The sequence below is a fragment of the Emydura macquarii genome, unplaced genomic scaffold (genome assembly GCF_026122565.2).
Source record: "Emydura macquarii macquarii isolate MOO-44397 ecotype Brisbane River unplaced genomic scaffold, CSIRO-AGI_Emac_v2 contig_2988, whole genome shotgun sequence".
NCBI classification, from domain to species: domain Eukaryota; kingdom Metazoa; phylum Chordata; order Testudines; family Chelidae; genus Emydura; species Emydura macquarii.
The window spans coordinates 3,408,187-3,422,294 of NW_027133125.1; the positions used below are offsets into that span (position 1 = coordinate 3,408,187).

General features: G+C 46.6%; 1 protein-coding gene across 1 annotated transcript in view; it reads left to right on the forward strand.

The window, feature by feature from the left end:
- Positions 1–1,214: 1,214 nt before the first annotated feature.
- The window catches only part of IGFBP2 (insulin like growth factor binding protein 2), an 88,056-nt gene continuing 75,162 nt past the window's right edge, over positions 1,215–14,108 (forward strand). Inside the window, 3 exon segments of the mRNA XM_067570049.1 lie at positions 1,215–1,250; positions 1,253–1,393; positions 1,396–1,621. Of these exon segments, the coding sequence (XP_067426150.1) occupies positions 1,215–1,250; positions 1,253–1,393; positions 1,396–1,621 (403 nt within the window).

Genomic DNA, 14,108 nt, shown 5'->3' on the forward strand with positions numbered 1-14,108 from the left:
GCAATGGTGGGCAGTGGCGCCACCCTAGCCCAGCCCCCCCGCACTGAGTGGGGCAGGAATTTAGAGTGGTCCCCTGACAGTGGGGTGGCTGGCAGTGGCCAGGGGGCTGGGCTCGAGGGCTGTCAGGTTGCTCCCCGAGTCCAGTCCCCAAGCACGGGGCGGTGTGTGTTTGTGTATGTGTGTGGGGGCGGGGGTAGCCTGGTCCACCAGCACTGGGCTGTGTGTGTGGGGAGAGGGGGGAAGAAGGGGATCCCGGTCCCCCAGCACTGGGCTGTGTGTGGGGGAAGGGGATCCCGGTCCCCCAGCACTGGACAGTGTGTGTGTGGGGGGGATCCCGGTCCCCCAGCACTGGGCTGTGTGTGGGGGGGATCCCGGTCCCGCAGCACTGGGCTGTGTGTGGGGGGAAGGGGATCCCGGTCCCCCAGCACTGGACAGTGTGTGTGTGTATGTGGGGGGGGATCCCGGTCCCCCAGCACTGGGCTGTGTGTGGGGGGAAGGGGATTCCGGTCCCCCAGCACTGGGCTGTGTGTGTGGGGAAGGGGATCCCGGTCCCCCAGCACTGGGCTGTGTGTGGGGGGGATCCGGTCCCCCAGCACTGGGCTGTGTGTGGGGGGGGGGATCCCGGTCCCCCAGCACTGTGTGTGTGTGTGTGTGTGGGGGGGGGGGATCCCGGTCCCCCAGCACTGGGCTGTGTGTGTGTGGGGGGGGGATCCCGGTCCCCCAGCACTGGGTGTGTGTGTGTGTGGGGAAGGGATCCCGGTCCCCCAGCACTGGGCTGTGTGTGGGGGGAAGGGGATTCCGGTCCCCCAGCACTGGGCTGTGTGTGTGTGTGTGTGTTGGGGGGGGGGGGGATCCGGTCCCCCAGCACTGGGCTGTGTGTGTGTGTGTGTGTGTTGGGGGGGGGATCCCGGTCCCCCAGCACTGTGTGTGTGTGTGTGTGTGTGTGTGTTGGGGGGGGGATCCCGGTCCCCCAGCACTGGGCTGTGTGTGTGTGTGTGTTGGGGGGGGGATCCCGGTCCCCCAGCACTGGGCTGTGGCGGGGGGGCGGAGGAGGGAGAAGGGGAGCCCGGGCTCGGCGCTGGCCCGCCTGGAGGCGGGGGCAGGCCGGGGCGGGGCGGGGCGGCTCTAGGACCCGGCGGGCGGCGGGCTCCCCGGGGGGCCGGGCGGAGGTTGCCACCTGCCCGCTCGCCCCGCCGCCCGGCACTGCCGCGATGATGCTGCCGCGGCTCGGTCGCTGCCGCCCGGCTCCGTCCGCTCCGCTCGGCTCCGGCTGCTGCCGCCGCTGCTGCTGGCGGCGGCGCTGGCGCTGGCGCGGCCGGCGCTGCCCGAGGTGCTGTTCCGCTGCCCGCCCTGCAGCGCCGAGCGCCTGGCCGCCTGCGCCCCGGCCGCCGGGGGCTGTGCCCGGAGCTGGTGCGGGAGCCCGGCTGCGGCTGCTGCCCGGTCTGCGCCCGCCTGGAGGGCGAGTCGTGCGGCGTCTACACCCCGCGCTGCGCCGCCGGCCTGCGCTGCTACCCGCACCCGGGCGCCGAGCTGCCGCTGCAGGCGCTGGTGCAGGGCCAGGGCACCTGCGCCCGCCGCCGGGACGCCGCCGAGTTCGGGGCCAGCGCCGAGCACGGCGCAGGTGAGGGGGGAGCCCGGGGGTGGGGGGTGGGACACAGCGGGGCAAGGGGCTGCGGGGGCTGGGGGCAAAGCTGCCGGCCCGGGAAGCATGGAGGGCGGGGGTGGGTCCGGGCTGCATTGGGGGTGTTGGGGAGCCCCGGGTCTCCGGTGCCCGGGGGATGCTCAGGCCGGGTGAGACGCCGCTTCCCCGCCTAGGCACCGGGACCCTGCCGGGGACAGAAAGCGGCTGGAGCAGAAGGGACTCCGCCAGCGAGCGAGGCTAAACCCGCCTGCCCTGCGGCTGGGAGGATCGGGGGAGGAAGCTGCGCCGGGGGGGCCGGTTTAACAACGTTTCCCTCCGCTTAGAAACGCTCCTTCCAGTTTTTAGACACTTTCTCCCTCCGAGTCAGACCCTGAAAGCGACCAGACCATGTCCTGGGGAGGGCAGGACGCGCTCCCCTTTGTAAACATCCCTCCCTGACTTGGGGCTCTTTTGCTTTATTATTTATTCTGCCCCTTCCCCCCCCCCCAATGAGGGGTCATGGTAGAAACGGCCCTTTTATTTCTGTAACACTTTGACCTTGTTTGCATAACGACTTTAGCAGTGCCATTTGAAGCTCCTTTCTCTCCCTTTTCCTGAAACTTGCTGTAAATCAGCCTTGAACATAGGAGCATATTCCCCCCGCTTGGTTCCCGCAGCTGGAACAATAAGAAATGATTGGTACACACAACTTTTCACTTTACAAACTGCGATCTATGTGAAAACCAGCTTTAACTATTCTAGTGTTTCCTTCCCCAATAAAGTGTGTAAAGATCTTTAGAAAGCCAAAACTCTCGAGAACACTAGATGTGAAATTGTGCTCAGCTACAGAAAACAAATGTCAAAGGTCTGATTTTTACACTCTCCAGAAAATCGCAGACATTTAGGTTGAAGGCATCTGGAGCTGACTTTCTAGTTTGTACTTGTGTTGTTAAAAGTAGGGGGAGGGGGAGAGAAAAAACCACAATAACTTCAGTACAAGTTGGAGGGTCAGCCTGGATTTCCTGACTGAATGCTGTTTTCTTGCATTTGTGGGTTTATCTCAGAACTTTTGTTACTTAGTGGGGTTTTTTGTTTGGTTTCAACTTCCTTGTTTCCTTGCAGTGTGTGTAATTACACACACACACACACATTTTTAAAACACTTTAGTGTTCTGGATGTATTACTGTGTAATGTCCATAGAGGTGAATAATGACAACAATGGCAAATCTTTAACCAGAGCCATATAGAGCGTGTTGTTGTAATACTCAGGGCTGAGCACATCTTCATGCAAAAGGGGTCTGACATCCTCTTGCACCGAAGAGAGAAGGTTTCCTTTGGAGCTACATAAGTTTTAACAGGTTGTTGCAATGATTAAAAAAAAAAGTTCCCAATAGCAAAAAACCTCTCAGCTCCCCCTAGGGTGACCAGATGGCAAATGTGAAAAATCGGGACAAAGGCTGGGGGGTAATAGGTGCCTATTTAAGACAAAGCCCTGAATATCGGGGACTGCCCCTTTAAAATGAGGACAGCTGGTCCCCCGAGTTTCCCCTCATGATTTCTTGTTAAAATTCATATTGTATCTTCTAGCTGCAACATACACCCAAAATAGGGGTGGGAGAAGATTCCCCCCCCCTTCCATTTTAAACAGTGACAGAGAACCAGGAAATTCATTCTGGGCAGTGCTCAAGTTTGAGGAGCAGGGAAGAATCAAATTCACTTTCAGATGCTGATGTAAAATAGTTTGAAACATGCTGTGTTAGGGGAACAGTTTTCTCCTGCAAAAATGCAGGTGCTGATCCTTTCTTTTTATGCATTTCAAGGAATTCGCCCTTTCTTCACCCTTCCTGTTTGAAAAGTCTCCTTTTGCTGATCGGGGATTGGAATGTGAAATACGTTATTCTTTAAATTAGGGGGTTGGCAAGTTATTTTATCTCTGATGAGAGGCAGGAAGGTTGCTCAAGTGAAACAAGGAATAAGACTGAGAATTCTCCTGCTGTGGTCTCCACCATTGTTTAGTCTTCCACTTAGGTCTGCGATGTCAATCCAGAAATGGTTGTAGGCAGAAAGAAACATAAACCACCACACAGCTAGGGAACATGCAACATTGCTCATTGCACAAGGGGTTTTGGGTATTTTGAAGATGTTGGAAATGTTGGAACACAATAACTACAGTCCGTGAAAATCTGAGTGAGAATTTATAAATTCACCCTTGGGGCCTGATGCCACAAGGTGTTGAGTGCTCTCAACTCCTACAGAAGTTGGGGTGCTCTGCACCTCTCAGGATCTGGTTCTCAGAAATAGTTTTGATGCCATTGAAATTGCACTATTTTTTACAGTTTATTTGACATCATTTTATAGTAAATTTTACACTCAACCCACGGAAACTGTGTAAGCTTGAGTCCAAAAGTTGTTACCATCCATCTAAAGTGCTTATATGGCTTCCATCATATAGTATCTGAGGACTTCACACTCTTTAATGTATATATCCTTACAATGCCTCTGGGAGGTAGGAAACATGCCGTTATCCCCATTTTATAGATGGGGAACCAAGGTACAGAGAGACTAAGCGACTTGCCCAAAGTCACTCAGGAAGTCTGTAGCAAAGCAGGGGTTTGAATGTGGGTCCCCCAAAGGCCAACCTAGCACCCTGACTACTAGACCATCTTCATTCTCTGATTGCTGTTCTAAAGCCTACATGAAATGAGTTGAAGGATTTTAGTCTATTTCCTAGCGGATGAGTTTCCAGATTGTTATTTTTATTGAAATGTCTTTAGCCTTCCAGATCTTGCAGAGTTTTCCAAAGGCAGTAGCAACTAGTCTGATTCTTATCATCTTCACAATTCTCATTTGACAATACTAATTCTCCAAGGTACACAATTTTTTCCACTTGTTCTAGTTCTTTGTCTCCAAGTTTGACTTTATCTCTTTCTTTTATCTTCTAATTGTCATAAATTTTGTCTTTTTCATGCTGATCTTCAAACAAAATGTTCTGCTTTCCCAGTCTATCTTGTCAATTATTATCTGTAAATCTTCCTTGGTCAAAGTTGTGAGGTCAGTATCATTTGTGAATCTAAAAACAAAGATCAGCATACCGTATATGAGACGACTGTCATGCTGTATGGGTTGGAATGGTGGAGTATGAGGAAAGCCAATGAATGAAAGATTTTGTCTGCAGAAATGAGTTGAGAGCTTCAAGACTTCAAGAAATAAAAAATGAAGAGATAAGAAAACAGAGCAAGAAATAACACTGTTACAAGAGAGTCAAGAAAGACGACTGCGCTGGTTTGGACACGTGTGAAGAATGGACCCAGAAATGATACCATACATGGCAATACATACCAGAGTGCAAAGAGCTAGGAATAGAGGAAGACCGAGAAATAGAGGAAGCCGTGAAGCTGGTACAGGATAGAAAGTGTTGGATAGATTTAATTTGGCCCCATTGCCGGTGTTGAGCTGATGGATGAGAATCAAAGAGAAAGGAAAGATGTGTTCCGATCACACACACAACCCAATCAAAATAATTGGCTTCCTCTTAGACAGTTTTAGAGAGCCCAAGAACTGAATGGGCCATGGAGACTATGCTTTTGCCTTTTTACCGGTAAAGGTGATCACTCCAGGGAAGGAGTGAGGTTCACTGGTAGGGAGAGGGGAGGGGCTGTTTAAGAGAAAGCTTGCTATAACAGTTCAGTGCATAGGACTATGGGGATGAGTAATACTAATTTTAAATTGTTATTGGGATACCGGTGCAGTGCCTTCACTTGCTGTGTTCCTAATTGGTGTTAGCTAACTCTAGGCAAAATCTTAGCTAGTTTGTAGTTTTCACAGGTTAGCAGGTTGAGATAAAGACTATAGGGGAGACTAGTCTTTAACTTGAGCAGCTAACTTGTGTCTTGTCTTCTTCACTAGGATTTGATGTTGATTAGTTAGTTTGAATTAGCTGACCCAAGTGGAGAAAATATCTTTTTTCCTTACTGCAGATTAGGCTTGAAGGTTAAAACATGCTTCTAATGCTCAAAAGCGGCTTTAAAGAGGGCGCTGTGCATTGTAGGGTTCCTTGTTTGTGTCTGAATTATTCCAGCTCAAATTTAGCAAAAAGACTGTTTTTCTAACTGTCAGAGCAGCACAATCAGCTTGGGATCATGGGACGTAAAAGTCAACCTATGTTTTTTCTGGCTCATGTATCATTACTAGTAATCAGGGCCTTGTGTACTTTGCCATTCCAAGTCCGTAGAAATTGTCACGGAATCCACCCTTTGCCACTGACTTATGCTCCAGAATATCAGCTTTCATTTAAAAAATAAATTTCTAGGTCTTATGATTGCAAAGAAAACCTTCCAAACATTAACTAAGCATAACAAATGGAGTGTAGTCTGCAGAGAGCCTGAAACAATATCTCTGAGAGGTGGAAACTGGCCCATTCCCCTCATTCGGGTGTTAACTTTGAAAGCTAATAATACAAATGTCAGCATCAAAGTAATTAACTGTTTCCATTGAGGATCGTTGTAACATCCAGCTATAGGGTTTATTTGACAAGCCCCAAATGCCTCACATCCTCGAGGGCCAAAGAACTCAATGTCAAAAATCTCCATCTTCCCCCTGACAACTGCTAGAAAGAATACAGTGAAGAATTTTCAATCCAGGCTTCTACCTCTCACATGGACAGTTACAAATATAGAGGCAACATGGTGAAAACCTCTGTGTATTAATTTCTCTCAAGCTGCTGAATCTCCAGTCTGTGGTGCTGAAGAGCTACAGAATGCAGGACTCTTCTCACAAAAATTAGGTTACACTTTGTGTGGACCATACATGACTTTTCTGGAAATTAATATAACTTCAAGTGGAATGTATTTAACAACAAGAGTTGTTAAAAACACAGTTCATTCTCTCATCATTGTTGCTCTGGGCTGCTTGCTGTAGGTTGGTCGTCTTCTCCGCATGACTGATATGGAGGTAGAGCAACAAATATAATTTTACATTCAGATGGTTAAGCCAGATAGTTGCGTCTGGAGTAGCAGAGTGTATCGCTGTTATGCCTCCTTTTGTATTTATGAATCAGGCATTGAGTTGTTGTAGGTTCCATGGTCTGTTCTGGGTGACCACAGTCGCACGCTGGAGAGTTTAATTTTCCATTTGTGCAGCAAGAATCTGCATCTGCCATGATTTGTGCGGATGCGGTTTAGGGTTGCCCATGAGCTTCGCAGGAGATGAAAGCCAGCGATCTTCTGCGTCAGGTCTTTCATGAGGTGTTTGTTTATGGCTTCTTGTTAACTCCCTTCAGCTTTCCAAGCTTCATCAAAGTTGAAGTTGCATTGGTGAAGGTTAAACACCAAAAGGGTGGGTCCAAAAGGGCTTACATGACTTCAAGTGGTAGTCAGGGATGTTGTTAAGGTCCTGGTGGATGGGGAGACGTTCATTTTCATGATCCGCTGGAATTCACGAAGGGTTGCGGCTTTTCCATGAATGGATGGGGGAGCAATGTACGACAGCATCAGCAGCCAAGGTGTTGCGGTCAACTTGAGGATTTCAGGGATGCACCACATTGCAGTGTTCAGTTGGACATCAGCTATTCTAGTATGGCTACTTCTGGTCCATACTGACGCACAGTATTTGGCTATGGAGTACAGAAGGGTCATCGCTGATGTTCGTAACACTGATGCTCCCCAGCTTGTGCTTGCCAGTTTCTGGACCAGGTTGACCCTTGTCTTCGTCTTGGCAGCTACCTTCTTCAGAAGGTCTTGGCAGGTTAGTGTGCGAGCCAGCTTCACTCTGAGATAGAAGTAGGTTGGTTAATCTATGTATGCTCTTTTGGAGCGGGTGTGTCTGTACAGGACCTAGCACAATGGGGTCCTAAACTGGTTGAGACCCACTGGTGTTATTGTAACAAATAAATAATTATGAAGCAATTCGTTGAATATAACATAGAATTTTCTCTCTCCACACACTTTCTTCTTATTGAGGTGATAGTGGTGGTTTGTAGGAAGGGGAGAGGACTTCAGGACGCTTACTAAAGAAAAAGAGTTTTATTTTCTCTCTCCACACACTTTCTTCTTATTGAGGTGATAGTGGTGGTTTGTAGGAAGGGGAGAGGACTTCAGGACGCTTACTAAAGAAAAAGAGTTTTATTTTTGTCCTGTCCCTTGGCAAATGTTATGTTTCCTCCTTGTCCCAAGAGGCAATTGTTTCTTTTCCTCTTGGTTCCAGTTTGTTGCTAATTGAAAGCGGTATTTGCTGAGGGAATAGTTAGAAGTTCTGGCTGAGAGAAACTTTATGTAATTTGTTTTATCCACATCCAAGAATTGAGCTCAGATAAACAATGCAGAAGAGAGAACAGTGAAAAATGGAGCATAGGGGGTGTATTTATTTATGAAACTGTGCACTAGAACTTGTCAAATAATTAGCTGTGGCTTATTTATCTGACTAGTTTAGCTATTGCATTTGCTCACAAAATATCCATGAACACAAGGTGATTTTTACAAATTTGTTTTTTTAATTTTAGTTGTTTACAGTCTCTTTTGTACAAACATTTTAGCCGATAGAGCTTCTTGTTGATGACTGTTCTGAGTATTTGCTATTTGTGTTATATGCTAGCCCTTGTAAATCAGACAATATTTTTTCTGTTCTGGATTGGCTGAGTTTAGCTTTATGAACAGGAGGAAGGCCAAATCAACCATTGGCACTTTGATTCTTTCAGAGAGATTATGTGAACACCTTGGGAGGGTTGGGGGGGGGGGGAGGAGGAAGAGAGAGACAGAGACAGACAGACACACACACACACAGGTAGAAATGAAGTTTTAGGACATTGTAAAGCTTTTCTTTCATACAAGAAAGAACATTAGATCCGGTTATATACATAGATCCCCGATTTTAAAATACCTGGGTTTCTTTCTCTGACTGAGAAAGATATAAGCCATATCTTTAGGCTTTTTAGCCGACTTTGCATTTATTTGTTTCTTTCTATAGTGGCACAATGTAATTGTGGTTGTGTGTGTAGAGCTGTTTGTAAAGGTGTTTTCAGACGTATACACCTGACTTTTTCTTGGTTGCTGCTGCATGTACAACAGTATTTAATGCATCTGCCAAGAGTATGAATTGAATCCGTTGGTCTCTTTTATGTCAGATTATCACCAGCTGTTTGCATCTGTTAATTGTTGCGTACATGTGTTCAGTTTCAGTTGCCAGTCGAGGCTTTAAATATATTGCTTTGTCTTGTTAGGTTAGCTGTATTCATTAATGCCAGATCTCTGGCCCAGGTAGTTTGGGAAAGTGCTCTATTAATTGTCCCACTCCTATACAACAACATGCTGTTTCATATGTCTGCCAAATGCATGTATTTGCTCTAGGACTCTCAGACCCCTCTCACCATTCACAGCAGTCATTTGTGTCAGCAAAACTTAATAGTGCATGTGCATGGTCAAGTGTGAGAAGAGTGAAATCTCTGTCATAACTGCCGTGCAGAGGTTAGGGGACAAACCCTTTCCCCAGTGGTATTAATAATAATAAGCAGTGTCTGATAGTAACTGCCAGAACTGGTTGGTCAATAGCACGCATAACGAGTAAACAAGGCAGTTATAGCAGAACTGGAACTAAAGTGAGGTCTGTGCTTTCCAAAAAGATATGATTTGTCCCTGAAAAAGATCCTGGGGGACAACCTTAAGATGGTCAACTCCAGTACAGCTTCGTCCTCACACTCTGGTGGGGTTTGTGGTAGTGGCAGAGCATAGCGAACTGCTCTCCAGAAATACCAGGCTTATTCGCACAGTTAGACTGTGAAAAGCAGGAAGTCAGGGGCTACGGGAGCCTTGTTTTGAGTATTTGAATATAGAGGATGTGGCAAATGTTTTTGTCTCGATACAGGAGGAGGCAGCAGGGTGTATTTGCAGCTGAGCCCAGAAGGGGTTAAATTGCTGAGAGAGAAGAAGATAATGTTGTTACTACCACAGTGCCAGTTCCTCCTAAGAAGCATGAGAGTCATCAGCAGAATGGCCCTGGGCATAAAAATTCTGGCACTTGACCTGCTCCCCTAAGAGCTTCGGGAAGTGGGTGGCTGCTGCCTCTCCACTGCGAAGGGTTCCAAGCCGTTCCTTTATTCCCTTTACAAAGGCTGCCAGAGTTTTGTCAGGATCTTTCTTGTAAGTGAGCAGTCTCACTTGAGCTGCATACAGAGGTGCTATTCCCCGCCCCTCCGTCCAGGGACTGGCGCTTCTTTCTCTGCATCGCAGCTTCACACTGACATATTTTTGCTGCCATCTCACAATGCAGAGTTCTGACCAGTTTTATGCCTGCTGTCACCTCTACACCGCCTTCGCCAAGCACTTGCTTTAGAACTGGGTAAGAAGCAAGTCAAACGATGGCTGCTAAACTTGTACAGTGTCCATATTTAGTCACTTAACGGTAATGCCCAAGAACGTATGTTCTGGCCACATACATATTAGGGCAGACTCCCTTGAAGGTGCTTTCTGGGTGACTCTCCCATTATTCATTGGCATGAGAAAAAGTGAGAGCCATAACTTTTCCTCAGAATTTATCCTCTGACCTGATGGTATGCTGCCTTTCACCACAGAGAGCTTTACAGCATGCATTAGTGGCAATTTCTTCACTCCCCACAGATCCGGGTAAATATGGTAGCTAGTTCTATTGGAGTCACACAGTACAGGCAGGTTTTTAGGGGTGGGCTCAGAGGAGGAGGATGATCTCTCCATATGAAACTATAAAGGGGATTTCAGGAAGATAGAATGGAACTTCCTGAGTTGGAATTTGTCTGGGACATCAGAGCTGCTTTCCCCTCTCTTGGTGCCCCCAGACATTTTATATCTTCTGTAGGAGTGGCCCATCTACTAGCAAAACACCAACCCTACACCATCCCCAGCGCTACCACTTCCAGCATCACATTAAGATTTTCCTTTGTAGTTTCCTGTGCAAGAACCCTGCCTAGCTTCAGAGCTCAGCTACAGAAACATGCCAAAGTGACATGGCTGCTGTAACATGATGTTAATGAGGCTGAGGTGAAGGTTTCTTTTTAAGGTTACTTAGAATTTTACACTTGCTGCTTCGGTTTGTTGTTTGAAAATCCAGGAAACATTGAAAATGACTATGTGTTATTTTATTGTATTTATTATTTTATCACCTCCACGGGCTAGCTAGGTCCTGTGTAGAGAGAGACCAGCAAAAAGCAAGGGCCTTTCTTTGTGAGACGGCAATAAAAGTTAGCTATTTTAAAAAGAAAAGAGTTAGCAATCAAGTTACTCTCTTGTGGAAAGAGATGGAGTATTGGGAGAAACAACAATGAACCCAAATCACTTTTGCAAATGTTAAAATGATGTTTCAGCATTTCAGCCATTATCAAAGCCTATTGGCTGGTAAAGTTACATATTTGCTGCCTAGTCTCCTGTCTAGTCAAAGATTCATGTGGTGGTAATTCTTTCCTGGGGAGTACTTTCTTTGTTTTTGATTACGGAGCCTCTAACTGGAGTCTGATCAATAGGCTCTTCATAGATTGTGCATGAGGGAATTGGACTATGTGGAAATTAGTACTGTTTAGTCTTGCAGTTTTCTGTGAATACAAAATCTCTGGAGGGATTACAGAAATAAAATGTTTTTCTTAGAAATTAATAATGTGTCTCCAACATACTTCTGTTGAAAGACAATTTTTCAAGAATTTTGTGTGTGAGTTATAGCTTGTTCATGTCATTCAGTAGATGTGCACATACATAGAGCAAATCTGTGGATATCCGTGGACCATGTTTACAGATCACGGATTGATGCAGACCCAAATTTTATATCTATTGTCCTGCAAATATCTGCTTTATATCTGCAGACCATGTTTGTGGATCACGGATTGGATGCATCTGTGCAGGGCTCTGTACATACAGTACAGTTACCTATTGTTGCAGATCTTTGGCCACCTAACACACCATATTTGTCAATATGTCACATATCTTGGACACTCAGAAATTTCACAGTGGGAGAGAACTCGGATTCTCCTGCTCCATAGGTACAGGCCTCTGCCACTTTAGATAAAGGAGAATCATCTTTTACTGCTACAAATATTGGATCCATCATGCACAGTTGAGCAGTTCTGATTCCATGCAGTGAACAGTGGTCTCACACAGAGAGATTGAACCGCTTCCCTACCCCAAAACCCTCTCTCCTAGACACACCAGTCCAACCGTATATTTATATGTTTCTAAACTCATCTTTGATTTAGGCAACTGTAAAGACTGGCCATTTTGAGCAGAATCACTGTGGTATTGGCAGTACTGGATGCAGAGTTTGACTTCATTCAGTTGGTAAGGAATTAAACTGTGGTGAGGTTTGTGGGGAGATGGTCTGCCAGACCCTATATCACAGAGTCACAGAACCTCGAGAGAGAAAAATCTGTTCGGTCCCACCTAGTCCATCTCTCTGGGTTCAGTCTAGGGCGTCCCTCTACCGTATATTCTGAAGTGTTCTGTCCATCTTAGCTTTCATTGCCACAGTGATGGAGCCCCCTTACTGCCCTGGTGCAGCCAGTCCACCCTACCAGATTCCTCTCACCTCAGTGGTAGAAGAGTTTTCCTGATAGCCACCCTGCATTTTCCTTTGTCATTTAACAGTAAAACAGGATGGGCCCCTAAGTTCTCAAAGCACTGAAAATATGCTTGTCTCAACTGGTAAGATGGTGCATCATGCAGTAGAGTGAGCTATCAAACTCATTTTTGTTCTTTTCTGGGTGTCCTCCGGACCCTTATCAGAACCTAAAAGGTCATGCACATACCTCTATTTTCTCTCTGCTCATACGTTCCTTCTTCATCCTCAATCTAGTGGGTCTGCATCACAACCCCTGTCTTTCTGGAGGTGAGTATGAGGCTCCCTCCAGAGCTTGTCAGTGCGGCCCTGTAAAGTGTGATTATATCTCCACATGTGACTCTAAAAATGGCATGTTTACTGGATCGATTTTTCTCAGATTCTGAGTAGAAAATATTTCTTTTTTCTAATTGCCAGCCCTGCAAATTCCACCTAATACGTGAGAGTCAAGGTTGGGTCTTGCATTATCACCAGCAATAAAAGATTCAGCAATTGGAGCGTAGCCATTTCCGATATCCAGAGTAGGATCTGGCTGCCTCATGCAGGGCTCTGATTACTCTGCAGGGTAACAGGAGTAAAGCTAGTAAAAAAACTATTTTTGGCAGTAAAATCAGCAGATGGAACTCAGACTATACACATAAGCAGCAGACTGACTGAGTACGAAGATAGCGTTCTGCATACTCACTTACCTGACGGTAACCACAGTTGAATTACCTGGAGGGATCACTGCTGACTAAGTGAGGCACTCCTTTTCTCTTCTTCCTCCTCTACCCCATTAGTGAAGTTACTATGGATTTATGCCAGCATTCCTGAGATCAGGACCTGGTTCACTGGGCCTGAGTCTCCTCTTACTTACTGAGTCACTGACGTCAGGGCAGATGCTCCTGATTTGCGTGAGCGTCAGGGAGAGGAAAATCAATCTGACTGTCTCTGAATAGGATTCAGTTCAGTGTGCCTGTTCCTTCAGAACACAGATACGGGCTTGATGGTGTTCTGAGTTTTACTGGGTGAAACTCTGTAGAATTCATTGGTTGTACCAGTGCAGTGGAGAAAAAATTGCTTCAAGATGTGCAGGGAATGTCGTTGTAAGACCTAAATGTAACTCCTGAGGCTAATGGAACTACTCTGGATTTACACCAGTGTAACAGACCAGAATTTGAACCTGTAGAGGGTTACTTCAGAGTTTCCTTCCGTTTGAATTGAAGAAAGTGTCTTCTGAGTTGTACAGCTACTGAGCTGGGAGGGCACAGAGCTGAAGGCAGGTCTCTGTGACGTGTGTGTGGCAGTACACACTATCTTAGGGGAACTGGAGAGAGAGACATGTATCAGACTCATGGTAATTCTCCCACACACCCACTCCTCCATGGATGTGCCCACCCCTTCTTTCTTTTAGTTACCGCTCTTCATCTCCATCCCAGGCCTTTCACCTCAGACCTGACACTGGGCCCTTTAAAATCTAACCAGTGAAAATTAAAGAGAATTTTCTAGTAACAAACAAGAAATGTATGAAAAATATCAACAGCTTATTCCATGGCCTTTCCTTGCAAACTAAGAAGAAGCAACAGCTGAGGTCCCTTCTTTTTGTTAGCTGCTCCTATTCCCTGTCACTTCTCCCCTCCTACTCACCAGTGTCTCTTTTCAGTCTTTGCTAAATTATCTATCCAATTTAGATTAGAATTTGTTTGGAGATGGGATGATAAGTTCTTATTTCTCTATACAGCACCAATGACACAATATACATAAAGGAGTCGTCTGTCTCTGTTGAAACTGTTCCACTGCATGAATGGTCCCAGGTTTCCTCCAACCTAAATTTTAGCAGGTTAGCCACGGCAGTGTTATGCTTGTCTAAATATCCCTTCATGCTTTTAATGAGATGTTCCATGTTATCTCACTTGTAGGAGATCACCTGTCACCAAACTAGCCA